This window comes from Saimiri boliviensis, chromosome 18 (genome assembly GCF_048565385.1).
Source record: "Saimiri boliviensis isolate mSaiBol1 chromosome 18, mSaiBol1.pri, whole genome shotgun sequence".
NCBI lineage: Eukaryota > Metazoa > Chordata > Mammalia > Primates > Cebidae > Saimiri > Saimiri boliviensis.
In genome coordinates, this window is record NC_133466.1 from 359,329 (window position 1) to 386,267 (window position 26,939).

General features: G+C 49.4%; 2 protein-coding genes, 1 long non-coding RNA gene and 1 other non-coding gene across 17 annotated transcripts in view; 2 read left to right on the top strand and 2 right to left on the bottom strand.

Moving 5' to 3' along the window:
- Window positions 1–4,230, bottom strand: part of DIP2A (disco interacting protein 2 homolog A) — a 112,849-nt gene extending 108,619 nt beyond the window's left edge. For all 5 annotated transcript variants that reach the window (XM_039480381.2, XM_039480379.2, XM_039480377.2 and 2 more), the window contains exon 1: window positions 3,889–4,230. In XM_039480381.2, coding sequence (XP_039336315.1) covers window positions 3,889–3,979 — 91 coding nt within the window. In that variant the 5' untranslated portion in view covers window positions 3,980–4,230. The remainder of the gene's footprint in view (window positions 1–3,888) is intronic.
- A 178-nt stretch (window positions 4,231–4,408) lies between these two features.
- Window positions 4,409–26,811, top strand: LOC104653092 (uncharacterized). 3 transcript variants are annotated; one of them, XR_012514880.1, is made up of 3 exons: window positions 4,409–10,019; window positions 21,511–21,718; window positions 23,586–26,811. It is a non-coding gene; the product is annotated as an uncharacterized LOC104653092 (long non-coding RNA). The 3 variants fall into 3 exon arrangements; XR_012514879.1 differs by having other exon boundaries at window positions 4,409–5,216; window positions 9,814–21,718; XR_012514878.1 differs by having other exon boundaries at window positions 4,409–4,794; window positions 5,113–21,718.
- Window positions 5,319–5,481, top strand: LOC120368480 (U1 spliceosomal RNA). The gene has a single exon (XR_005582596.1). It is a non-coding gene; the product is annotated as a U1 spliceosomal RNA (small nuclear RNA).
- Window positions 21,449–26,939, bottom strand: part of PCNT (pericentrin) — a 123,253-nt gene continuing 117,762 nt past the window's right edge. For 6 of the 8 annotated variants that reach the window (XM_074389373.1, XM_074389371.1, XM_074389370.1 and 3 more), the window contains 4 exons: window positions 26,078–26,307; window positions 24,563–24,639; window positions 23,241–23,382; window positions 21,449–22,497 (listed from right to left, as the gene is read on the bottom strand). In XM_074389373.1, the coding sequence (XP_074245474.1) occupies window positions 22,275–22,497; window positions 23,241–23,382; window positions 24,563–24,639; window positions 26,078–26,307 (672 nt within the window). In that variant the 3' untranslated portion in view covers window positions 21,449–22,274. The remainder of the gene's footprint in view (window positions 22,498–23,240; window positions 23,383–24,562; window positions 24,640–26,077; window positions 26,308–26,939) is intronic. The other 2 variants (XM_074389372.1, XM_074389374.1) reach the window with 2 other exon arrangements.

Genomic DNA, 26,939 nt, shown 5'->3' on the forward strand with positions numbered 1-26,939 from the left:
CTAGGGAAAGAAATCATAGCATTCTGCCAGAACTTTCCTGGATCAATGCCAATCACAATGGTTGATAAGAATGCAGTGAGGATATTGGAGAATAAGGCCAGGTGTGAAGTATGAATAAAGGCAGGGGATACTTTCAACAGGCTGAGGGGAAGGGATGCAGGATTTTCTAGATTATTCAAATATCACTCATTACCAGTTTCCATTGAAGGCAGCATCTTTGTCACTTTTAAGTTTCTTCTTCCTTCCAACCTACCAAGCACAGTGACAACTCTGTTTTAGGCAATTTCTCACTCAGATAAATGTGAATGCTATGAAAAAGTTATACTATTTTGACAAGATATAAAAATAATGACAAGGAAATACTAACTTTGGTTGTTTTAGGACTATAACTCATTACTAATATCTCCCTTTAATGATGTAAATAAAACACCAGTTTAAAAGAATTTTCAAACACACTATCTGACTGAATCTTTACAATAAACCTGGAATGTCAATAAAGCTGGTATTCCCCTCCTTTTACAGCTGACCAAACCCAAGTTTATAGACATTATAATTCACTAGAGATTTACAGACACTTTACCAGATGCCAGCCACTGTGGGAAGATGCCAAAAATCTGCCGAAAACAAAGTCCTTATCAGTAACCATCTCCAAATCCAAAAAGGAGACCCCATGTCAACAACAACCACAACACAAACTATAGAAGCCAGCACTAACCTGTGGAAGCACCCTGTAAGTCAGGTCCACATGTGTGACTGTGACTAAGTAATCACGGACCTACGTTGGCCAAAAGAAGTGTCAGGCTAATCTAGGAGCAGGGAAAGAAGCCAAGAAGCCAGAGCTTCCACCTCCTTGGCTGCCACTCCACTACTCTGCTCCTCTCTGCTGTCTTTTCCCCTTAACAGGTTTTTTTTTTTTTTTTTGGAGACAAGGTCTCACTCTGTCTCCCAGGCTAGAATGCAGTGGCATATAAAGGCTCACAACCTCTTCAAGTGATCCTCCCACCTCAGCCCCTTGACTAGCTAGGACTACAGGCGCACACCACCAAGCCCAACCTATTTTTTTTTTTTTTTGGTAGAGGCAGGGTCTCCCTTTGTTGCTTAGGCTGGTCTCAAACTCCTGGGCTCAAGCGATCCTCTTGCCTCAGCCTCTAAAAATGCAGAGATTACAGGCCTGGGCCACAAAACCTGGGCTTAATACTTATTTTGTTTACTTCCTTTCTCAGCTTAAGGTACTTTTCCATGTTACATAATCTTATACGTTTACTTATCTATACATCCCCTACATATCTCTAAAATAACAATAGCATAAATGAATTCAATAGATAGGAAACATTTCTTTCATTTAAGTACTTATGTTTTGTCCCACAAATTATGAAGTACTTTGAGGAAAGTATTCAATTATCAATTCCTAGCAAGCACTCAAACACGACTACAAGATAATGAGAAATTGAGGGAATAATGAATACATTGGAGCAGAAATTAGGAGCAATATGTAAAAATATATTTGAAATGTATAGAATCTAAACTGCATATAATATGATTTTCCCTAAAGAGCCTTAACAAACGCAGTACAGTAGATCCTGTCAAATTTCTAAATTAAGTCTGTCAGACCACCTGAGAATCTAATCACCAAAAATTCTCAAATCCATCTATTTCTTTCCTTCTTCTCTTTGAGAGACAGAGCCTCACTCTATCGCTCAGGCTGCAGTGCTCCAAAGCTCAAGTGATTCTCCTGCCTCAGCCTCCCAAGTAGCTGGAACTACAGGTGCACACCACCTTGCCCAGCTGATTTTATTTTAATACTATAGAGACAGAGTCTTGCTATGTTACCCAGGCTGTTCTGAACTCCTGTCTTCAAGCCACTGTGCCTCCCAAAGTGTTGGGATTACAGGCATGAAGCCACTGTGAACTCAGCCTGTACTTCCATTTTTTAAAAATGTGCCACAAGCCAGGCACAGTGGCTCATGCGTATAATCCCAGCACTTTGGTAGGCAGAGGCAGGTGGATCACCTGAGGTCAGGAGCTGGAGACCAGCCCGGCCAACATGGTGAAACCCCACCTCTACTCAAAAAAACATAAATTAGCTGGGTGTGATGGTGGGCACCTGTAATCCTAGCTACTGGAGGCTGAGGCAGGAGAATCGCATGAACCTGGGAGGCAAAGACTGCAGTGAGCCAAGATTGCACCACTGCACTTCAGCCTGGGCGACTCTGTCTCAAAAAAAAAAAAAAAAAAAAAAAGATGTGCCACATATCACAACTGCAAGTACATGCTGTTATTATATGTAAAACAAGATCACAACAGCATCTACTTGCCTAAGGTTGATAAGGATTAAATGACTTACTATGTGCTAGCGTGCATATTCATTAGATATTTTGAAAAATACCCCAGACTCAGCAAAATCTATCAATCTAAAACTTACAGTAAGAATAATAAGATCATTGGCTGGGCATAGTAGCTCATGCCTGCAATCCCGGCACTTTGAAAGGCTGAGGCGGATGGATGACCAGCCTGACCAACGTGGAGTAACCCTGTCTCCACTAAAAATACAAAAAATTAGCTAGGTGTGGTGGCCCATGCCTGTAATCCCAGCTACTCAGGAGGCTGAGGCAGGAGAATCATTTGAACCTGGGAGGCAGAGGTTGCCGTGAGCCAAGATTACGCCATTGCACTCCAGCCTGGGCAACATGAGTGAAAACTCCATCTCAAAAAAAAAAAAAAAAAAAAAAAGAGAAAGATTTTAAAATGGATTCTAAAAGCTGAAAATGCATTTAGGTCTCAAAAACAGAGTAAGAATCAATTACATGCTTTTCTTCAAGGACTGCAAGTCCTTCCTGATACCGAAGAAAAACCTAACTCCCTCCCAGGGACAGCCAAAAGGAACATCAGGACACGGGCCTTGACAGGGATAACATCCAAATGGGAAATGCCACCCACCACCTCTGAAGCCAGATTACTCCAGTCTATTTTTGTCGACTAACCATTTATAAGCCTTTTTTTTTTTACTTTAAAAAATTTCATGAAGGGGGCTAACAACTCCTGCGTTATGTGCTTTGCACATATATTAAGGTATTTCAGCCTCATAACAATCCAAAAAGGAAAGCGCTGTTATAACCCCATTTTATAGACAGTAAAACGAGGCACAGGGTGCAGCTCCCGGAGCACCAGGCGCGGGGCACGGGCCCCCAGCTCCCGGGAAGCAGCTGCCTGCGGACGGCGGACACGGTCGCCCCGGCGAAGCCCGGACCCACGGCCTGGAGAAAAGGGCTCGCAGCCCGGGGCAAAAGCGGTCATTCCCCTCCAGATCCCACACCTGGCCAGACGACCTAGTCAAGGCCAGTCCTCGGGGTCAGATCCCACGGGGGGAGCAGCTGGGGGCAAGGAAAGGTCTCCAGAAATTGGGTAGGGGTCCCGGTGTGGGGGTCCAGGCGGGGGTCTCGGGTGCAGCGCCGCCGTATTGGGGTCCTGGGGTGAGGAGTAAGTGTCCCAGGGGTGAGGAGCCACGAGGGGGGTCCCGGGGGTGAAAGTCGGGGGTCCGGAGGGGCAGCGCGGGAGTCCCGGGGTGAAGGGAGGGGTCCCAGGGGTGAGGGACGGAGGTCGTGGGGGGTGAGGGATGGGAGGACTTGGGGGTATCGGGTGGGGTCCCGGGGGTGAAAGTCGGGGGTCCGGAGGGGCAGCGCGGGAGTCCCGGGGTGAAGGGAGGGATCCCAGGGGTGAGGGACGGAGGTCGTGGGGGCTGAGGGGCGGGAGGACTTGGGGGTAACGGGTGGGGTCCCGGGGTGAGGGGCGGGGTCCCGGGGTCGAGGAACGCGGGTCCCGGGTGAGGGGCGGGGTCCGGGACGCCAGCGGCCGCGCGGGGGTCCCGAGTGAGGGAGGGGACCGGCTCACCTTCCGACAACTCCAGCTCCAGCTCAGCCAGGCTCTCCCGCACCTCGGCGGGCAGCGGCGCCCCCTCCAGCGGGAACCCGCGGTCAGCCATGGCCGGGCCGGCTAGCGTCCGGGCGGAGGCTGGAGCCGGACCGGGCCTGGCGGCGGGAGCGCGGACCGCCGCTACGTCGCTGCCCTCAGGCAAACAACCCACGTCCGCCAGGCGAGGAGCGGAAGGCGGCGGGGCAGGGGCGCTGCCGGGGCGGCCACGCACCCGCGCGGGCACGAGCGCGGACGGCTCCTTCGCGCCGCCGCCGCCCCGCGCGCTCCTGAGCGCCCGGCCGGCCCTCCACGGGAGCGCGTGCGCGGCGGGAAGGGCGGGCGGTGAGCGCGCGTGCGCGGTGGGTCTCGGGCCCCGCCTATCCCCCGGGCCCCGCCCAGCAACACCAGAGCCTCGCTCCCATTGGCCCCGAAGACGCGTCGCTGCCGCTTCGGGCCCTCATTGGGAGAGGCGGGAGTGCGCCGCTCCCGATAGGCTCTGCGCGAGGGTGGCGGTCCTGAGGCGGCGGGCTGCCGCGCTGGGGGCCGGCGGCGGCTGCGTGGGGATGGGCTGCCCTTGGGCGTGGGCGCTGGCCGCGGGGTCCCCACGCTGACCCCCGAGGCGCCGGTAGCGGCCCCGCGCGCGGCCTTCCCATCCAGGCCGCCCGTCTCGGGGCTCGTCCTTGGTCCGCGTGGCTTGGCGCGTCCGCGTTGACCGCTGTCTTCACTTTCGGGCTGCGCTGACCGCGAACGCTACGCCGGCCGTGGTGGCGGCGAGGCGCCTTTCTCGTACCTTGACGGTTGTTCACGCCTTTGCTTTAAAATATAGCCCTAGACGGACACGTGGTTGGCCCGGAAGGAGCCCCAGCAGCCACCTCGGACCGTGAGGTGACCTTGGAAGGCGGGAGGACGGACGAGGGGGAGCCTGGGGCCTGGCGGAGCCGCGAGCGCGTGGCGGTGTGTCCGGCGGCGCGGCGGCGGCTGGGGCGGGCCTGAGCGGCGCGGCCGTGAGTGAGGCTGGACTGTCGCCGCTCGGCGAGCCCCAGCAGTTCTGGCTCCGGAGGTCCACACCAGGCCGGCCGGAGCTTGGCGGGACCTCCGCTGCCTTCTGTCCCCGTCCGCGAGCTTCCTTCCCCTTGGTTTCGCGGGGGTGATACCACGTAAACATTGTCGTGCCCGCACTCAGCGCAGCATCTGCTTCTGCAGAAACCGTTCTGCAGCCGTGACAGCTGTGAGACGATGGGATGGAGGCGGCGTGACTCACCAGCGTGAAGCACGGGGCGAACTAGTGAAGCGGAATACCCGCGTGGGTAAAGTATCGGACGTTTCATGGTGGTGGACGGAGTCGCTGTGAGGAAGGAAAAGGGGATTGCTTAGTGCCACCGAGTCTCTTAAGAATGGTGGACAGCCGTATGCTTACCTGGCAGGGGAGATACCATGATCGGGAAGGTGGTTTTCCCGGGGCGAGGCTTACATTGCACTCCGGATGTGCTGACCCCTGCCGATTTCCCCAAATGTGGGAAACTCGACTGCATAGTTTGTGGTAGCGGGGGACTGCGTTTACGCTCTCCCCTGATCTCTTTTTAAAGGGAAAAAAAAAAAAGAATGGTGGACAGCCGAAGGCAAGCAGCAAACAGTTGAAAGGCAGTTAGGCTGTCCCGTTCCAGGCAGAGAAGCTTCATTCACTGCCGCAGGACAAAGACAAGAACCAGGCCCAGAAATTGACATCCCTGTTTGACTGAACTCCAAAAATAGCAAAATGCCCAAACAAGGCAATATTCTTCCACCAAGTTTGGAGCCCTTCTAATGAGAGATGAGGCGGAGCCCAGTGGCTCACACCTGTAATCCCAGCACTTTGGGAGTTAGAGGTGGGAGGATTGCTTGAGTCCAGGAGTTCAAGACGGGCTTGGGCAACATGCAAAACCCCGTCTCTACTGGAAACACAAAAAATTAGCCAGGCCTGGTGGTGGCCATGGCTGTGGTCCCAGCTCCTCAGGAGGCTAAGGTGGGTGGATCACCTGAGCTCTGGAAGTCAGGGCTGTAGTGAGCTATGATGTCACCACTGCACTCCAGCCTGGGCAACAGGAGTCAGACCCTATCTTTAAAAAAGAGACAGCAACAAACCCATCATATGTGGGTTGGAGATACCTGGGTAGATGCCTTCAAAAGTTTTGACTCCCCAAACTTCCTTAAACCTTTTTTATTTTTTGGAGACAGTGTCTTACTACTCTGTTGTCCAGGCTGTAGTGCAGTTGCTGAATCATGGCTCATTGCAGCCTCAACTTCTGGGCTCAAACCATCCTCCCATCTTAGCCTCCTAAGTAACTGGGACTACATGTGTGTTTCACACGCCTGGCTAAATTTTTTATTATTTGTAGAGACAGGGTCTTGTTATGCTGCCCAGGCTTGTCTCAAACTTCTAGGCTCAAGTGAGCCATCCCACCTGGCCTGCTTTGAACCTGAAGTCTACCAGGGTGGCTCACCTCTCCTATGAACCTAGCACTCGTCCTCCTCCCTCCCCCGCCATACTGCATACTAGATGTGGATAATTATGGTGGTTTCTTTTCTATTATTCAGCTGGAAGGAATGAGATAGAAAGAGACTTGCTCCCTCCCCCTCAAAAGAATTGTGTTATTAGTTTGCTAGGGCTTCAGTAACAAATTGGGCAGACATTTATTGTCTCAGAGTTCTGGAGGGTAGGAGTCTGAGATGGAGGTGTTCACAGTGGTGGTTTCTTCTGGGGCTGGGAGGGAGAATCTGTCCTGTGCCTCTGTCCTAGCTTCTGGTGGTTTGCTGGCAGTCCTTGGTGTTCCTTGGCTTACAGACGCATTGCCCCAGTCCTGGCTTTATATTCACATGTTCATCTTGTGTGTGTGTCTGTCCAAATGAAGGCAAAAATAACATGAACAAAGGTCATTAGATGTGGGCCTCTTTTTTTGAGACACAGTTTTGCTCTTGTTGCCCAGGTTGGAGTGCAATGGCCCCATCTTGGCTCACCACAACCTCCGCCTCCCAGGTTCAAGTGATTCTCCTGCCTCAGCCTCCAGAGAAGCTGGGATTACAGGCATGCACCACCATGCCCAGCTAATTTTTTGTATTTTTAGTAGATGGGGTTTCTCTACATTGGTCAGGCTGATCTCAAACTCCTCAACCTCAGGTGATCCACCTGCCTTGGCCTCCCAAAGTGCTGGGATTACAGGCCTGAGCCACCGTGCATGGCCATAGGCCTCTTTTTCTAAGGACAGCAGTCATACTGGATTAGGACCCACCCTAATGAGCACATCTTATCTTTGAAGACACATTTCCAAATAATGTCACATTCACAGGTACGGAGGGTTAGGGCTTCAGCATCTTTTGAGGGGGACACACTTCAGCCGATAACAAGCTGTAACACCCAGCCAACATGCCCTGATGGGAGCTGGGAAAGTTTAGGACTGGATTATGAGGGTGCTCAATGAAGGGAGCTGGTATGTAAACTTGCATAGATGTATTTATTTAAATACGCGATTTAACACCTTGGCCAAGACTGGGTGCAGACTTGCTTCAAGGTTGGCTCCTAGAATGGTGGTGTATCTATTGCTACATAACAAATCACTCCACACTTAGTGGCTTAAAACAAGAATCATTTATTGTCTCTAGGTTACTGTGGGTCAGCCACAGTGTGGATTGGTTGTTTCTTCCACAGTGTCTGAGGCCTCAGCTAGAGCAGCTCAGAGGCTGGAGGCTGGAATGATGTGATTTCATCTGCTCCAATGTCAGACAGCTGATGCTGGAGATTGGCTGCAGCCTAGATTGGACACACTCCTGCATGCCACTCCCTGTGGCTGTGGCTTCCCCACAATACGGTGGCTGATTCCAAGAGCAATCCTAAGGATAAGGGAAAGCTGTATCTTTTGTGAACCAGCCTCAGAAGTTACATACCATCACTTCTGCTACTTCCTATTTGTTAGAAATGAAGTCACTAAATCACCCATATTCAAAGGTAGAGGAATTAGGCTTCACCTTCTAAAAGGAAGAATAAAAAAAGATTGCCGATGTGTTTTTAAAACACCATACTTGGAAAAGGCCATGGACCATGGTAAGCAAAATTGAAATGGCAGAATTGCTGTGGCAGACAGTGGTGAAAGGGGATAAAAGGTTCAGGGGCGTGGGCATGCTGAAATTTATATACTCCATGCACCTGGAAGCCCCTCCAGATGATATTCCACAGGAAGATGTAAATAACACATCATTTACAAAGGTCATTAGACATAGGGTGAAGAAAGGGGCACTGATGTCACTAAAATATTCAGTGATCGCTCATCTCTGTAGGTAAGAATGACAATAGAAAGGCTGTTCCAGAACTTGGCTGGGTGATGATGATGATGATGGGATCCTAAAACAAAAGAAGCCATTCTGGGACATAATGGGGACAACAACAAAACCGAAGAAGCCAAAGGTAACACTTAACTGACAGAAGTCAGAGGATTGCAGTTACAGTAGTCAGCAGGGTCTGAGCAGCAGCCAAGGGGGCCTCACTTGTAAGGTTATAGAACAGGTTAATAAACATGGCATCCCTGGAGGCAAAATAGATAGGCAACTAGGAAGAGTACTATACAGCTGGGAAAAACAAAACAAAACAAAACAAAACAGAAAAACAGGGACGGTAACCTGTGCCTGTAATCTCAGCATTTTGGGAAGCTGAGGTGAAGGGATCACTTGAGCCCAGGAATTCAAGGTTACAATGAGCTGTGGTTGCACCACTGCACTCCAACCCGGGCAGCACAGCAAGACTATCTCAAAAAACTAAATTTAAAAATGAAGATGCTTATCCCAGTTTAAAAAAATCAGGATTTCGCTGGGCGCAGTGGCTCAAGCCTGTAATCCCAGCACTTTGGGAGGCCGAGGCGGGTGGATCACGAGGTCAAGAGATCGAGACCATCCTGGTCAACATGGTGAAACCCCGTCTCTACTAAAAATACAAAAATTAGCTGGGCATGGTGGCACATGCCTGTAATCCCAGCTACTGAGGAGGCTGAGGCAGGAGAATTGCCTGAGCCCAGGAGGCGGAGGTTGCGGTGAGCCGAGATCGCGCCATTGCACTCCATCCTGGGTAACGAGCGAAACTCCGTCTCAAAAAAAAAAATCAGGATTTCATGGCCAGTTTCTAGAACTGAGCCAGTTTTCAGAAGTGGAAACGTTACTGAAGAGGTGGCCAAATACCAAGGAGGACCTGTGGCAGTACAAGTGTACACAGAAATGAAGCTCAGGTACTTTTCTAAAGGGTCCGATAGCCATTTCTTTTGATAACTACATCTTGGAGAAAAGTGATTAGCCAAATGTTTTGAAGACTTGTGGATGCGGGGTTTCAACTGGCATCCCGACACCTAGAGTATCCCCTTCTGTCAGAGTAGCTGCATATGGTGGCCAGGTAATTGATGGAGTCCTGCTCAAGGTCCGGTTTGCAGTAGACCCATACACATACAGGACTGACTTAGTGATCATTTTCTTAGACTTCGAGTGAGTAATTCGCACTAACATACTTGGCAGTTAATGCTCATTCCAGGTCCCTGACTATAGATAGAGATAACAAAATGTAAAAGGCCAAACAGAAACCTGAAACTGCCCCATCCCCTAACAAGATCATAAAACAATTATCACATCCAAGAGCAAGAATGGCAGAGGTAAGTGTCACTTCTAAGAATCCAACTGATGCAAAGTGGTGGTTAACAGCACCCCTTCTTAGTTTTATCTCTGTTTTTAGACTGAGTGCCAGTCAGGCTCAACCTTTCATCTTTACTTCTTGCCTATCCCGTTTTCCAAAGGCTTGCTCTTCTTTTCCTGAAGGAGGGTTCTAACTATGTCCCTTGCCCTTTTGGAGGTGTCTCTCACTTCTCTTTCTTTTGCTTTGTTCTCTCCTGCCCCTAGGCCATATGAAACGATCACAGATCTTGCAGAGGAACCATCTACAAGGGAACTTAGGCATGCACACTCACACTTAACCTCTAGAATTCTGACCACCAAGGAAGTACTTTTTCACTCTTTTGTGACGTTTCCTACCTTAGTCTGTGCACAGTTTGAAGCCTTTTTCCCTGCGTTGCTGAGAGACCTGGTTGATTTATTCCTCGCACCAGGTGGGTGCACTAGATGGAAAACCTAACCGTAAGGCACCAATGACCATGCAGCCAGAACTGCCCATTATGTGTTAAAACTACCAAGTCATAAAATCACTTAGGCCCAACAACAGTCCCTTTTAATATGGAAGTAGTGTATTCAAGATTAAGCATGAGAGTGTACCGAGGTTACCAATCGAGCTGCAGAGCTCAGATGCACGTGACTTCAGTGCTGTTTTATCAGCCGCACTGTCATTTCACACCTGTGACCATGGTGGGCGGGGGCGCCCTTATAACCAGTTGCCGGGAGTAAAAAGTGTGAGCATGGTGCCTAAATGGGTCAGCTCGGTATGAGTTTAAAATGAAAATAGCTACGTTACAGCCTCCTCAGGTGTGACCTTGAAAAATGGTGATAAGGGCATATCCTCTCAATTGGCAGAATTTCAGGCAGAGCTAGTCACCTTTTTGCGGAAGAAGTGGCCCAAGGTGAAAATATACATGGGATCATGGACAGCGCTAGATGGACTGGGGACTGGCTGAGGGCCTGGAAAGAAAACAGTTGGAAGTTGGAGACGAGGAGGTTTGTGGTAGATTTATCTGGACAGATAGATTGGAATAGCCACAAAGTATGATGGTCTTTGTAGACAATGCCCACCAGAGGGCATCCATGAAAGAAGCATTGTGCAACCAAGTGGACAGCTGACTCAGCCAGCTGACAATGGAAAGCATCTCTCATTGGCTACTGCAGTACTGGCAGGATGGGCACATGGGCAAAGCAGCCAAGGTGATGGAGCTGGAGACTGTTCATGGGCCTAACAGCGTGGGTTCTCTAGCCAAAGCTGATCTAGCCAGCTTATTTAGCTGCCCCTAAGTATCTAACCTGCCAGCAAAAGAGACAGTGCTAAACTCCCTGTGTGGGTCTTTTCATCAAGGAGCACAAACATCCAGGTTTACGGAAGTCATTAGACATAGTCCCCATTTTACAAGGAGAGTTTACTGTATTGGAACTCTCCCATCCTGGAAGGGCTGGTGGTTCATTTTTCACGAAAATAGACTCATATTCCAAATACAGGCTTGTTTTTCCTACTCTCAAGTGTCAGCCAGCAACGCTTAAGGAGTGTTTGTTTCACTGACAACCACATAACATTGCAGACAGGATTCACTTTACAGCCAAGGATGTGTAGTGTCCATGGGACCCCCTGCCTGGCAGAGCGCCAAAACAGCTTACTGAAGGCACAGCTGAACCGTCGAGCTGGGGGAGGGGGGCAATATGCTGCGAAGGTGGGGTGCCATTCTCCAGGATATGTCACATTCAAGACCGTCCAATAGTACTGAGGAGTGGAAACAGGAGTGGCCCCACCTGCCTTCACTCCCAGTGATTCACTAGGGAATGTTGTGCTTCTTGTCCTCCGAAGTTGAGACTGCACGGTTAGACGTCCTGGTCCCCCAGTGGGACACTCACCAGCGAACACACTAGGTGGTCCACTGGGCTGCAAACTGGATGTCACTTTGGCAGGTGGATTGCTCGAACCCAGGAATTTAAAACCAGCCTGGGCAACAATGAAAACCTTGTCTACCCGCCCCCCCCCCCCAAAAAAAAGCCAGTCATAGTGGCATGCACCTGTAGTGCCAGCTACTTGGGAGGCTGAGGGAGGAGGATCACTTGAACCAGGGAGATCCAGGCTGCAGTAAGCCGTGACCAAGCCACTGCCCTCTAGCCTGGGAGACAGAGACCCTGTCTCAATTTAAAAAAAAAAAAAAAAAAAAAAAAAAAAAAAAAAAAAAAAAAACTATGGATATGTGAAAACTTTGGGATCCTTTTAATAGAAGCCAGCAGGCCAACAGTGGAGTCACTGTCTTTGTAGTGGAGGAGGAAGCAGGGCTGCTGTTGGGTTCATTATACAATGGAGAAGAACAGGTGTGAAACCCAGGTAGTCAGCATGGGTGCATCTTGGTACTCCTCTAGCCAACTGACTAAGAAACTGGAGTCCAACTTGTACATGTAAAGACAGGGTCTGCCTCTTAGTTCCCAAACCCTGCAGTCTGGCTGTGAGTGAGGGAGTGAGCATAATATATGTGCTACTGGTTTAAGACATGCACTGTAAAACATCACCTCAAACTTGTCAGATGTGATTTCCAGGCTGATGGAGACAACAGCCTTCATCTGGCCACTCCACCCTTCTGTCAGGGCAGTTGCTTCTGGCTGATGAGGCCAGTGAATCCTGAGTATGTGTGAGGTCATTTCCTGCACTTACGTTGCTTTAAGATATACCTGCTGCTTTTTTTTTTTTTTTTTTTTTTTTAAATGAGACGGAATCTCACACTGTCACCCAGGCTGGAGTGCAATGGCGCAATCTCGGCTCATTGCAATCTCAGCCTCCCAAGTAGCTGGGACTACAGGCATGTGCCACCAAACCCAGCTATTTTTTTTTTTTTTTTTTGGATTTTTAGTAGAGATGGGGTTTCACCATGTTGGCCAGGATGGTCTCGATCTCCTGACCTCGTGATCTGCCCGCCTTGATGTCCCAAAGTGCTGGAATTAGTAGGCGTGAGCCACTGTGCCCAGCCTTTTTTTTTTTTTTTGAGACGGAGTTTCGCTCGTTACCCAGGCTGGAGTGCAATGGCGCGATCTCGGCTCACCACAACCTCCGCCTCCTGGGTTCAGGCAATTCTCCTGCCTCAGCCTCCTGAGTAGCTGGGATTACAGGCACGCACCACCATGCTCAGCTAATTTTTTGTATTTTTAGTAGAGACGGGGTTTCACCATGTTGACCAGGACGGTCTCGATCTCTTGACCTCGTGATCCACCCGCCTCGGCCTCCCAAAGTGCTGGGATTACAGACTTGAGCCACCATGCCCGGCCCTTTTTTATTTTTTTTTTAATTTGAGATGGAGTCTCACTCTGTTGTGCAGGCTGGAATGCAGTGGTGCGATCTCAGCTCACTGCAACCTCCACTTCCCAGGTTCAAGTGATTCTCCTGCCTCAGCCTCCCAAGTAGCTGGGACTACAGGCATGTGCCACCATGCCTGGCTAATTTTTTGTATTTTTAGTAGAGACGGGTTCTCACCATGTTAGCCAAGATGGTCTTTATCTCCTGACCTCGTGATACATCTGCCTTGACCTCCCAAAGTACTGGGATTACAGGTGTGAGCCACTGTGCCCAGCCAAGATATACCTGCTTTAAAGAGCCAATGTTGTGCAGAACTACAGCAATGGATAAAGCATGTGAGTCCAGGGCCAGGCGCGGTGGCTCACGCCTGTAATCCCAGCACTTTGGGAGGCTGAGGCGGGTGGATCACGAGGTCAAGAGATCGAGACCATCCTGGTCAACATTGTGAAACCCCTTCTCTACTAAAAATACAAAAAATTAGCCGGGCGCGGTGGCGCGTGCCTGTAATCCCAGCTACTCAGGAGGCTGAGGCAGGAGAATTGCCCAGGAGGCGGAGATTGCGGTGAGCCGAGATCGCGCCATTGCACTCCAGCCTGGGTAACAAGAGCAGAACTCCATCTCAAAAAAAAAAAAAAAAAAAAAAAAAAAAAAAACCATGCGAGTCCAGTAATGGTGGCATTGGCAGATAAACTGAGGAGAGGGAAGCCGATTTGTGCCTGGGGCTTGCCTTTATTCCTGGAGGACAAATCACTGCCTTTTCCACAATGGATGGAACCAGGTTGCCATGTGAAGGTCTCAGCACTGGGCTCTGCTGTTGGCAGTTCAGGCACTCAGGAGCGGCAGAAGCCAGGGAAGTCTTGGTGAAGAGAAATGTATATTTTTAAACCAGTGTTAAGCCTCCTTCCCTGCCACTGGTTATACGAGCTCACTCAGCATCATGTTAGCTAAAGAAAGAGGCTGACAGACATTCACAGGACAGGTCATTTTGTCCACCAAATTTCCTTTCTACGGTGGATGGCCTCTGGTGGGCATTTATGTGGAACTAATACCTTCCCTTTGCCCATTCTGGGAAGTCTATCTGCATACCTGTCCTCAAGACTTCTGTTGTTTTATCTTGAGACAGGTTCTCAGCTCTGTCACCCAGACTGGAGTGGCATGATCATGGCTTACTGCAGCCTTAACCTTCTGGGCTCAAGCAATCCTGCCTCAACCTCCTGAGTAGCTGAGACCACAGGGTCATGCTACCATGTCCAGCTAGTTTTTGTTCTTTACAGAGACAGAACTCCTGGGCTCAAGTGATCCTCCCACCTCAGCCTCCCAAAGGCATCAACCACTGAGCCCGGCACTGGAGATTTCCTTGAAACCATCGTTGCAATCTTTTTCTGTTATCAACCAGCTGCACAGTCAGTAACCCACTGCACAGGAATGCTTGTGGATGAGTAAACTCAGATGCCTCTTTCCATATAAGATGGACCACCAGCTATACCCTCCCAAGTTTTGCCAGCTGGAAATCTTCCAAATTCCAATCCTAAACTAGGTTGTAGCACCTTTTTTTTAGGGTGGCACCTTTTTTTTTTTTTTGACAGAGTCTGCTCCATTGCCAGGCTAGAGTGTAGTGGTACGATCTTGGCTCACTAAAACCTCCACCTCCTGGATTCAAGCAATTCCCCTGCCTCACCCTCCTGAATAGCTGGGACTACAGGCACACACCACCATGCCTAATTTTTTATATTTTAGTAGAGACAGGGTTTCATCATGTTGACCAGGATAGTCTTGATCTCCTGACCTTGTAATCTACCCGCTTTGGACTCCCAAAGTGCTGGGATTACAGGCATGAGCCACTAGTGTAGCACCTGTTTATGGTTCATGCCACCATACTGTATGGATCCATTGGTAAAACAAACCTGCATTTTTTCCTCTTCTGTCAGCTGTTCATAGGGAGCGTCCTGTGAAACCAAAGATGTGAACTAAAGGAGAATGTGAAGTAGAAAAGGTGGCATCAACCAGGCACGCTGGCTCATGCCTGTAATCCCAGCACTTTGGGAGGCTGAGGTAGGCGGATTACGAGGTCAGGGGTTTGAGACCACCAGACTGACCAACATGGTGAAACCTGGTCTCTACTTAAAAATACAAAAAGTAGCCAGGCGTGGTGGTGCATACCTGTAATCCCAGCTAGGAGGCTGAGGCAGGAGAACTGCTTGAACCCAGGAGGCAGAGGTTGTGTGAGCTGAGAGCACGCCATTGCACTCCAGCCTCGGTGACAGAGCAATACTGTCTCAAAAAAAAAAAAAATAAAGAAAAGGTGGCATCATGAGTTTGATCACTCTCTTGGGTCACTTATGCCTTCTGAATCTGTTCAGGCATAGTTTTGTGTCTTCTATTTCCAGTTTCAGTGGAAAGCTGCTGTTTATGTCCAGTTTTATGATTCGTTGTATAGGCTGTCTTCTATAGTATGCCTTGTACTTCTGTGGGCTGTTATCGGGATCGGAGCTTTGGTATGGGCCTACAAGCAATGAAGGTGGTATTGCTGGGTTTTAAGAATCAGCATCTCTCTGTGAGGCACTGTATTTGTTCTCACACTGCTATAAAGAAATACCTGAGGCCAGGCATGGTGGCTCACGCCTGTAATCCCAGCACTTTGGGAGGCCAAAATGAGGGGGGGGGGGGTCACCTGAGGTCAGGAGTTCAAGACCAGTCTGACCAATATGGTGAAACCCTATCTCTACTAAAAATGCAGAAATTAGCCAGGCATGGTGGCATGCACCTGTAGTCCCAGCTGCTCAGGAGGCTGAGACAGGAGAATTGCTTGAACCCGGGAGGCAGAGGTTGCAGTGAGCCAAGATTATGCCCCAGCCTGGGTGGAGCAAGACTGGATAGAGCAAGACTCTGTCTCAAAAACAAAAAAGAAAGAAATGCCTGAGACTGGATAATTGATAAAGAAAAGAGGTTTATTTGGCTCACGGTTCCGCAGGCTGTACAGTAAGCACGGTAGCTTCTCTTCTGGGAGGCCTCAGGAAACTTCCGATCATGGAGAATACAGAGGGGGAGCAAGGCACTTCACATGCGTGGAGTAGGAGAAAGAGGGAGAAGATGGAGGTGCCATACACTTGAACAGCCAGATCTCACGAGAACTCATTCCCTGTCACAGCACCCAGGTGCTAAAGCATCCATGAGAAGCTGCCTCCATGATCCAGTCACCTCCCACCAGGTCCCACCTCCAACACTGGAGATTACAATTCAACATGAGATTTAGGCAGAGACACAGATCCAAACCATATCCAGTACCCATCCCAGGTGCAATCATAAAAAGTTTCCTATTCAGGCTCCTTTATCCCTTTTTTCTCAATACCAATTAGCAAAGATGATCCATTCAATTTCAGCAGGTGCAGACAGCAGTACCTCTTCACTATCTGAGGGTCTTTGCTTAGACGTAATATTTTGATTTTAGAGAGATCTACATTAAAGAGATCACAGTAATCGGTTCCAGTGAACAGGGAGTAGTAAGTACCCTAGATACCTTAGTAAGAAATGTGCTATATGGTAGGAGATAAATCCCGTGAAAAACTGGGCACTTGGTATGGGGTTGAGTTGTCTGTGGAGTATTATGGTATCTCCTCTGAAGTAAAAGGCTGTACCTTCCACTGCCTACCACTAAGAAAGGCACCAAGCTGGGCTTGTGTGGATTTTGGATTTGACACATGCCATTTTTGGGTGCGCTGCTCCAATCCATTATTGAAACCTAGAGGCAGTTAGTTTTTGTTTGTTTTGTTTTTTTCAGTCTTGCTCTGTCGCCCAGGCTGGAGTGCAGTGGTGCAATCTTGGCTCACTGCAACCTCCAACTCCTGGGTTCAAGCGATTCTCCCACCTCAGCCTCCTGAGTAGCTGGGATTACAGGCACCTGCCACCAAACCTGGCTAATTTTTTATTTTTAGTAGAGACCGGGTTTCTCCATGTTGGACCAGGCTGGTCTCAAACTCCTGACCTCAGGTGATCCACCGGCCTTGGCCTTCCAAAGTGCTGGGATTACAGGCGTGAGCCACCACGCCTGGCCTGAGGCTGTTTGTTTGAAGCGGGATCTGGACGATAGAAGACCTGCAGCTTTGATGCAAGCTGTCCTCCTGCTCAGGATTTATGACCTCGAAGTTTCAATGATGCTTAAAGGGTCTTTGCAATTGAGGGTGCCTGGGTGGTACTCCAGGATAAAGTTCCATTAGAACAGCCCCCCAGAGGATTTTATTTTTGTTGAGACAGGGTCACACTCTGTTGGAGTGCATTGGCACAATCACGGCTCACAACAGCATCAACCTCTTGGGCTCAAGTGATCCTCCCACCTCAGCCGCCTGAGTAGAGACTACAGAGGTGCAGCACCACGTCCAGCCGGCCAATTTTTTTATTTTTGTAGAAACAAGGTCTTACTATGTTGTCCAGGCTGATCTCGAACTCTTGGGCTCAAGACCCCCAGGGATTTGAAGTAAAGCTTTGCTTTTGGCTAGCAACTCATTCGCCTTTTGAAAAGGAACATCTGAGGCTGGGCACGGTGGCTCATACCTGTAATCGCAGCACTTTGGGAGGCCAAAGTGGGTGCATCATGAGGTCAGGATTTTAAGACCAGCCTGCCAAGATGGTGAAACCTCGTCTCTACTAAATTAGCCAGGTGTGGTGGCGCGTGCCTGTAATCCCAGCTACTCACAAGGCTGAGGCAGGAGAATCGCTTGAACCCCGACAGCAGAGGTTGCAGTGAGCTGAGATCGTGCCACTCCAGCCTGGGCTACAGAACAAGACTCCATCTCAAGGGAAAAAAAAAAAACAGCAGCAACATCAACATCTGACTTGTTCCTGGGTTCTGGCAGAGAACAGACACCTGCGTATGGGATATGCTGTTTGAATGTGTGCCCCAAATTTCATGTTTTGGAAATTCCATCTCCCCAGGTGGTAGTATAGAAGTATTGAAAGGTGGGGCCAGCTGGGTGCAGTGGCTCACACCTGTAACCCCTGCACTTTGAGACTCCATTTAAAAAAAAAAAAAGGAAAAAAAAAGGTGGGGCCTTTAGGAGGTGATTGGATTGGCTGGACGCAGTGGCTCACTAATCCCAGCACCTTGGGAGGCTGAGTCAGGCAGATCAGAAGGTCAGGAGATCGAGACCATTGTGACACGGTGAAACCCTGTCTACTAAAAATATGAAAAATTAGCCAGGTGTGATGGTGTGCGCCTGTAATCTCAGCTACTTGGGAGGCAGAGGTTGCAGTGAATGGAGATCGCACCACTCTGCACTCCAGCCAGAATGAGACTCCTCCTCAAAAAGAAAAAGAAGTGACTGGATCATGAGTGGATTAATGAGTTATCGTGGTAGTGGAGCGGGTGACTTTATAGGAAGAGACCTGGGCTAACGTGCAGTGCCCTTGCCTTGTGATGCCATCTGGGACTCTGCACAGAGGCTTTCATCAGTGTGTCCCTGGACCTTGGACTTTTTTTTGTTTTGAGACAAAAGAGTCTTGCTCTGTCACCCAGCCTGGAGTGCAGTGGCGTAATCTCAGCTCACTGCAGTGAGTGGAGTGGACGATGCAAAGGCCCCCTGAAGGTGCAATGATGATGCCAGACGGAAGACAACACCCTGTCAGTACGGAGCGCTACGATACAAGGTGTTGCAAAGGCTTCGCAGGAACACTAGGTCATGCCGCTTCTCCCACAGACAGCATATGCTGGTGGGAAACATAAGGGCTGCTGATAGGAATGGCACCAAATAACCCCAGGAGCAATTTTTTTGCTTCTCCTAACTGAATTCTGTTGTCCCAAGGGAGGACTGCTTCTACCATATGACAGTGGTGCCTTTGAACTAGCAGTTGAGACTGCTGCCTGAGCCAGCGCGCAGGGATGGGGCGATGTCAACTGTTGGGGGAAACTGGGTGGCTCGTATGCAACGAAAATGGGAGCATCTCTATCTGCAATCCAGTGTCTTCACTGGCACCTTTTGGTACTGACTGACGACTTCCAGGTTCACTCGTGAAAGAAGAGTCCTCTAAAGAAAAGACCATTAAGGCCTCAGATCTTTCAGGAAGGAGGTTTCAGGCACCCTGAGGTGCTGCCAGGACCAGAAAACAAGGACTAGGTGATGGATGAAGGCAGGAGTATCAACTAGAGCTCATGACAAGTTGCAAAAACAACTGTAGCATTTTAAACTTCAGGGAATACACTGATCACTTCCCCCTTCCTAATTTTATATTATTTTATTCGTGCATTAACTTTAAGTCAACAAACCGCTTGTTTGTTGGGCTGCCCCAGTCCTGAAGAAGTCTGTATTACCTGAGGCGCCTGGACCACGGAGAGATGCCCCATGGGCCCTGGGGCAAGGGCTAGAATATCTTCTATCACATGAGTATTTGCCTCTCATCAGGCAGGTGCATGAAATTACTTTTCTTTGAGACGGAGTCTCGCTCCGTCACACAGGCTGGAGTGCAGTGGCACAATCTTGGCTCACAGCAATCTTCGCCTCCCAGGTTCAAGTGATTCTCCTGCCCCAGCCTCCTGACTAGCTGTGATTACAGGCATGTGCTACCATGCCCGGCTAATTTTTTGTTTTTAGTAGAGATGGGGTTTCACCATGTTAGCCAGGAATGTCTCCATCTCCTGACCTCGTGATCTGCCTGCCTTGGCCTCCCAAAGTGCTGGGTTTACAGGTATGAGCCACTGCACTCGGAGAATAATTTTTTTTGACAGAGTCTTGCTCTGTGGCCCAGGCTGGAGTGCACTGGCGCAGCATAAGCTCACTGCAACCTCCGTCTCCTGGGTTCAAGCAATTCTCCTGCCTTAGCCTCCTGAGTAGCTGGGATTATAGGTGTGCACCACCACCCCTCGATAATTTTTGTATTTTTAGTAGAGGTCGGGTTTCATCATGTTGGTCAGGCTGGTCTTGAACTCCTGACCTATTGATCCACCCGCCTCCGCCTCCCAAAGTCCTGGGATTACAGGTGTGAGCCACCGCACCCAGCCTACCCACTAAATTTAATATTTAAAAAAGATTTTGCCATGTTTACTTCATATACATTTGTGCATGGGATTACAGGTGTGAGCCACCGCACCCAGCCTACCCACTAAATTTAATATTTAAAAAAGATTTTGCATGTTTACTTCATATACATTTGTGCATTTTTTAAGGTTAAACAGCCATATCATATACAACTTCAAAGCAAATTGTATACGATATGGCTGTTTAACCTTAAATAATTCAGCATACAACCCCTAAGGGAATCACTCTCTTACATAACCATCAAATTAACAATCCTCCTAGAATCTATCCAGTACAGAATCAGATTTACCCAGTTGCCCCCCAAAATCTCTTAAGTTGCTCCCTCCCAAGTTGGCCTTTGTGCATTGCCTCTGGTGACAGCTCCTTGGCTACTTTAACCTAGAGCAGGCACCTCACATTCGCCTTCCCACCGTCTCTGATTAAACTAGGGCAGTTAACTGTAGAATATCCCGTGTTTGTCTTTTTTCTCATCGTTTCATTTGATTTTATTCCTCCTTCAATAAACTGTTAAGTTAGGGCTGGGCACAGTGCCTTCAGCCTGTATTCCCAGCACTTTGGGATGACAAGGCAAAGGAGGATCACTTGAAGCTAGGGGTTCAAGACCAGCGTGGGCAACAGAATGAGACCCCCGTCTCTACTTAAAATGAGTGTGGCAGTGTGTGCCTGTGGTCCCAGCTACTCGGGAGACTAAGGCAACAGGGCTGCTTGAGCCAGAAGCTTGAGACTAGGCTGGGAAACGAAGTGAAACCCTGCCTACATGTAGAAGAAATACAAAAATTAGTGCCAGGCGTGGTGGTACGTACCTTAGTCCCAACTACTCTGGAGGCTAAGCAGGAGGATCGCTGGGGCTCTGGAGGTCAAGGCGGCAGTGTGAGTTGTGACCACGCCACTGCACTTCAGCCTGGGTGACAGAGCAAGGCCCCGTCTCCAAAAATTATAATTTTATACCCGTCAAGCACATTTTTGGGTAAAGGGTCCTTGGCTAGGTATTACTGTCTAGTCCGAGTATGAATGAAACATAAAAAAGCATGGCTGGCTGGGCGCGGTGGCTCATGTTTGTAATCCTAGCACCTCAGGAGGCCGAGGAAGATGGATCATTAGAGGTCAGGAGTTCGAAACCAGCCTCGTCAACATGGTGAAACTCCGTCTCTACTAAAAATAAAAACGTTAGCCAGGTGTGGTGGTGCGCACCTGTAATCCCAGCTACTCGGGAGGCTGAGGTAGGAGAATTGCTTGAGTCTGGGAGGTGGAGGTTGCAGTGAACAGAGATCGCGTCATTTACTCCAGCCTGGGCAACAGAGTTAGACTCCCTCTTAAAGAAATAAAAATAAAAATAAATAAAAAAAGCACGGCCATGAGAGGTGGATACATAGTGGGAGCATCTTAAAAAGGTAAGAAACCAAGTGAGCACAAACAGCAGGCACACAGCCATTCAAAAATGCTTTAAGTTCCACGGAAAATGTCTGGCTTATGTCTGTTTTATTTTTTAGCCAGTGAGAAAAGCAAACTGGATAAAATGAAAATACAAGGGCTATTCATAAACAAAACAGTGATTAAATTTTATTCCTTTTGGGTTGTTTTGTTCTTATTTTTAAGTGAAGTTTCCATCTGTACACTTTAAGAAAATAAACACAACAACAGGAAGCTTCTCTATGGGTCCATCCTGGAGGCAGGAAGGATGGGTCTGCTGACAGGCACACGGCAGCACAGCCAGCGTCGTGTTACCTCACGAAGGTCACGTGCCTGAAACACACGAAGGGTTCCACGGAAAACACTCCATCTGGCTGTGCAGCCATGCATCAAGGTGAGGACAAGTACTTAATTCAAGGCATCTGGGGGCTGGTGTCATGGCACGTGCAGAGTAGTGCCCATGCCATCCCATGAGCTTCTGTGGGAAAAGGGAAAAACAAATCTTTTCCTCAAACAGAATTGTCACAGGTTAAGAGCCACAGGATTTTATTCACTGTTTAATCTTCTGGTGGCAGGATTTCTTTGAAATAGAATCTGCAAATAAATAAAAATGAGGCAGCAAATTTGTTAAAAGGCTTCACACATCTTTTGAAAAGAATTTCACAATTTTGAAACACTATCACTGAATTCATGTAAATTTTGGTAAAAATATGAATTATACCATGGTTTAAAGTATGATATTTAAGAAACACTGAACAAATTATATCCTGGTCAAAATACAATCTTTATGTTTGCTATCAATTTAAGAGAAAGGACAAAAAAGTCCAGACAGTGATTAAGTCAAACTGACCCCAGCACATAATAGTGCACTGGCTTATACTTTTGTGATAGTCTTCACTTATAACTGATATTTGAATGCTGTGAAACTGACTGTCCAGACCGAAACTCAGTTACCACGCTGAACAGTAGCCAGCTTTCGATGGGCCCTCCATGTCCAGGGTACAGTGACGATGCCCAATAAACACCCAGCGAGGACCTGCATTACCTGCTATCGCCCCGCTGAGCCTTTGCTGGATCACTTCTAAATGGTGAATATACTCTGTCAAGGAATGTTCTGGATCTTGAGAAGTGGTCAGAGATCTTTCTAATCTTGAATTTGGGGATGGAGTGGCCCTTCAAACAAATTACCACCAAGGGAAGAAAAAAAAATGTTGAGTTTGACAGAGTCATGGTGAGTGAGTGTGGAAGAAAGGTGCCAGCCCCGCCTGCCAGCCCTGTGGGGATGGGCGACTCCGGGATGTTTCCTTCAGGTCTTTCCTTATAAAAAGTGCTAGAGTGCTTTAAAAGCCACCTTCTGTGCAATGTTCCAGAGTATAGACTATTGCATATTATTTTGCTAAATCTTTGACGATGTACCTGCTACCCAATGTGGATTATGCACCAGGTCCCACCTGCCTTTCCTGATCTTCCAGAACTGTTTTCTTTGTCTAGGGTGATACCTGCCCTGCTCAGGCCTCACCTCAGCCGTCCTTCCTCCCAGCCTTCTACCGGGCCCAGGGAACACCAGGGGTTTCACTTTTCCCTCTCCACCCAGAGCTTCCAAGTATCATCAGGGCAGGGAACATGCCTTCTTCACCTGGCACATCCCTCACAAAAGTGGCCCTCAGCCACCATAACCACTGTCACTAAAGATCACAGCACCAGGCTCTGGGGGACCAGAGCCACCAGACAGAAAAGCCGGGTCATCCCCCAAAACAAGAAGGACTTCTAGGCCCTCAAGGATTCACGCCGGAGTTTCCTCCCTTGCTCTGGGCTGGGCCAAAGCCAGAACTTTAAAAGATATATTTCCCTGAGAACCTATGTAGGCTGGAGGAAGAGCACTGGCAGGACAAAGACCTGAAGACATCACCACTGACCTTCCCCCACTGTGCGGGGAGGCTGCTCCTGCCAGTCCATGGCCTCTGGCGGGGTCCCTGGCGTGGCCCAAGGGCACATCCCGGGTTGGGGGGGACTCTCTGGTTCTGGGTGGAGACTGCTGTGGCCGTCGGGTTCGGGGTCCTTTCCCAGAATTATTTCACGACAAAGGGATTAGGAAAAGAAATGAATGCATTTTAGTAAAGGCCCAGCTATCAAAATTGTAAATGTATAGACTTTTAAGAGTCTGTATGGCAATTCTGAGACATTTTTAAAAGTACACAGGTTAAATATTATCTTTTTAAAAGCTTGTAAGAAACCTGAGCTTTGATTATCTGCATCCACAGGGGCAGGCCATCTCTAGGAAGTGCGAGGGGTCTCAGTTAAGACCTGCGTGGGGGTCCTGTCGGTTCTGAGAGCTGGCTGAGGAGGAAGGAGGGGAAGGAACCCTGGAGACCACCAGGTGTGACTCAGAGGGGCAAACTTTCCTGATGACCAGAATGCTGAAGAATCAAAGCATGTTAATTCCAAGAAGCAACTATTAAAATGTGGAAGTCGAAACTGATTATAGCTGCCAGGCACAGTGCTCAGGCTACAGTCCCAAGTACTCAGGAGGATGAGGAGGGAGGATGCTTGGGCCCAGGAGTTCAAGGCTGCAGTGAACTGTCACTGTATCACTGCACTTGAGCCTGGGTGACAGAGCAAGCCCGTCTCTAGACAACAACAACTTGGGAGAGGCACTTCCAGGAACGCCCAGTCCCGGTGGCGGTTGGCAGCAGCTCAGGCAGCTCAAGCCCCACAGGCCCAGGGAGCTGCACGCCCACCCTGCGTTCTCTGCACACGAGGCCTGTCACTCTGGGACAAGAGCCCCTGGAAATGCCCTGCTTTGGAGCCGGATCCTTCGGCGCTAGTGCAGCCAGCTGTGCTCTCTGCTGTGGGGGGCAACAAGACCAAGAAGTGAATGAGCCGGCAATAAGCATGACACTCTACAAGGAACGAGGCGGTGGCGTGAAGTGAGTTCAGCCGCTCTGGGGAATAAACGCCATTTCGCTAACCACCATCAAAGAATCTACACACTGAGCATCTCGGGGTTTCCCACTGCCGCACGCCCCCATGAACCACGTTCACAGTGAACGCAAGCCTTGACCTCCCTGTACCGGGCACACCCTGCCTCTGGACCATGGCCTGATGAATTCATGGATTCTCTTACCGTGCTTATTACATCCCCAGAAACACGGAAAAATGGCCCAAAAGTTAATGAAAACGCTACAAGGAGTAGGAAGCAAGGTCTGTGGTCCAGCTGTTACTGGGGCGGGAGCCTCACCTGGGCGAGGGGCTCTGCCTTGTGCCAGGGCTCCTTTCCGATCTACTTCTTGCCATTTCTTAACCAAAAAACGCAATCTACAGAAAAAGGAGACAAGACACACTTAAAAGTACAACAAAACAGGAAGGGAAAGAGCAACGAAAACCCACCGCGATCAAACACGCAGCATGGGCCCTCACTGCCCACCAGGACCAGGACGCTGAAGTCAGCCAGTCTGTTCACTCGGGCCTGGCTGCCTGGTGCACGCATCCAAAGCGCTGGCGGGGCTGCCGGTGATGGAGACCTTCCCACGCACGACCACCTGACAAAGCCTCACGACCGCCCCACTGTGGACCATCTGGCCCCCTTCCCCCAGACACCCGCCACGGCCCAGCCCAGGACGACTCCAGTTCACAGCCGGCCACACTGGTGACTGGGAAACATGCCGCTCCCGCCTGGTGCCCACGACCTTCCCGTCTTCCTGTCACAGATGCCACTGGACAAGCTCAAAACACGGAGACCCTAGCCCTTGTAGGAGCCCGTCAGATGGAAGCACGCAGGGTGTGGGTGACGGGGGCATGCAGGTCGGGGTCCAGGGCCCCAGACATCCCTGCCAGGATGGCCTTCAGGGCAAGCATTGCGTCTGTGGCTTCCCTCCTCTGAGGCACAGCAGACGCTGCCGTTTCCTCCACGAGACCCATCAAGATCCCCTGGTGGCAGCTACCCTAGGCAGTGCTCTCACAGGGACACACGGCCTGCCCATCTGGGACATTGCTGCCTTCGAATGCTCTCTCCTCCTGACAGGAAGACCCTAGAGGTAGGGTCTGGGTCTGCTGACCTTCCTCATCTAGTGCCTAAAATGGTTCCACATGCAGGGCGCTCTCCCCACAAACACAGGATGGACAGATGGGTGGGTGGAAGGATGGACAGTGGAGGCCTATGGTCAGGAGAGCTCAGAGATAAGGAGACACAGTGCCCTGGGGCCAGAGAGGCTGAGAGCATGGCACCCCAGGGGGCCTCGCCTGCACCCGACTCTGCCCGGCCCGCAGCCCCGATGACTGAACTTCCTCAGGGCCCGGTCTCTGAAAGCGGCAGGCCTCCTAGATGCTCTCTGCTGCCTCTGCCCCTCCAGACAGGCCCATGCACAGCCTTGGCAAACACCTCTGTGGGCATCAGGAGCAGGCACAGCTGCACAGCGTTCAGGGGAAAAACGCTGTTAGAAATCCAGCATGTTCTAAAACTAGGAAATGAAAAAAAAAAATTTGTGGCACAAAAACCATTAAAAGGCAAGATGTTCCTCTGCAATACAAAGGTGTCCTTAAATCTGTAGTTTCCAAAGGTGGCAGCTTCATACAACACAATTTCCTGAAGACAAGTTCATCACTCTATTTTCTTTAAGGTCTCAAATACCATTCATCTTTAAAAATAGAATATATTACATAGTTTCATGAAATAAAATCACCTAAAAGCATGCAGCGTGCTGCCCGTTCACAGAGACAGACACGGAACGTGCTGACTGAATGTGGCGGCACTGACCTTAATATCGCGATGACCACCCTGACAGCCGTGCGGAACTTGGTGAAGGGACGAGACATGATCTTCCGCTCTGCTTTGGAAGGAAATACCCCCAAATGGGCAATCATGGAGAGTGTTTCTTGTTCAGAATCCTGGAATCCACCAATCAACAGCAAAAGATACTTCTTTTGATAAATCAGAGCTTTTCTAAAGCTCTCTGCTCTCAAATAATGTAGGTATAATTTTTCCATCTAAAAAAAAAACAGTAAAATTTTATCATAGGAAACAAAGACTCTTGCTGACAAAAGCACATTTACACCACTGCTCTTGACAAAGAACCATACTGTTTCTTCTCGGCAATCATCAGGAGGTCATCGTCCTTGCAACTGTATCTGTGGCCAGGAACAACCTTGCTGTTCAAAGATCAATCTGTATTAGTCAGAGAAGATGCAGGACCACAACCTCCTCCCTGCAGCATCATGAGATGAGCCCCTATGAAGGCTCCTTGAATTTAGCCACTTCAGTAAGGTCCGCTTTGGGCACGGGGGTGGATGTCAGTCACGGGGTGGGGGCTGAGCCATCAGGAGCCTGCCGAGGAGCTTCGGCCAAATCCCGGCACATCCTGGGCCAGGGCTCCTGCCGGCTGCAAAGGCTGTCACTTGCTGGCTTTGTCAAAGCTGTCCATGTTCCCACACTTATCTCACAAGCACAGAAACTCAGTATTTGTACACAAGTAAACCAAGATGCAAGCCACAGTTTATTCTGTCCAACTTCCTTTTCTTTCAGCGATCTTACTGCTAACTGCTAGACCTGGTAGACAAGAACCTTGTGGTCACAAGAATGCTTTGCCTGCAATTTACAAACCCAGGACTTAAAAAAGCAC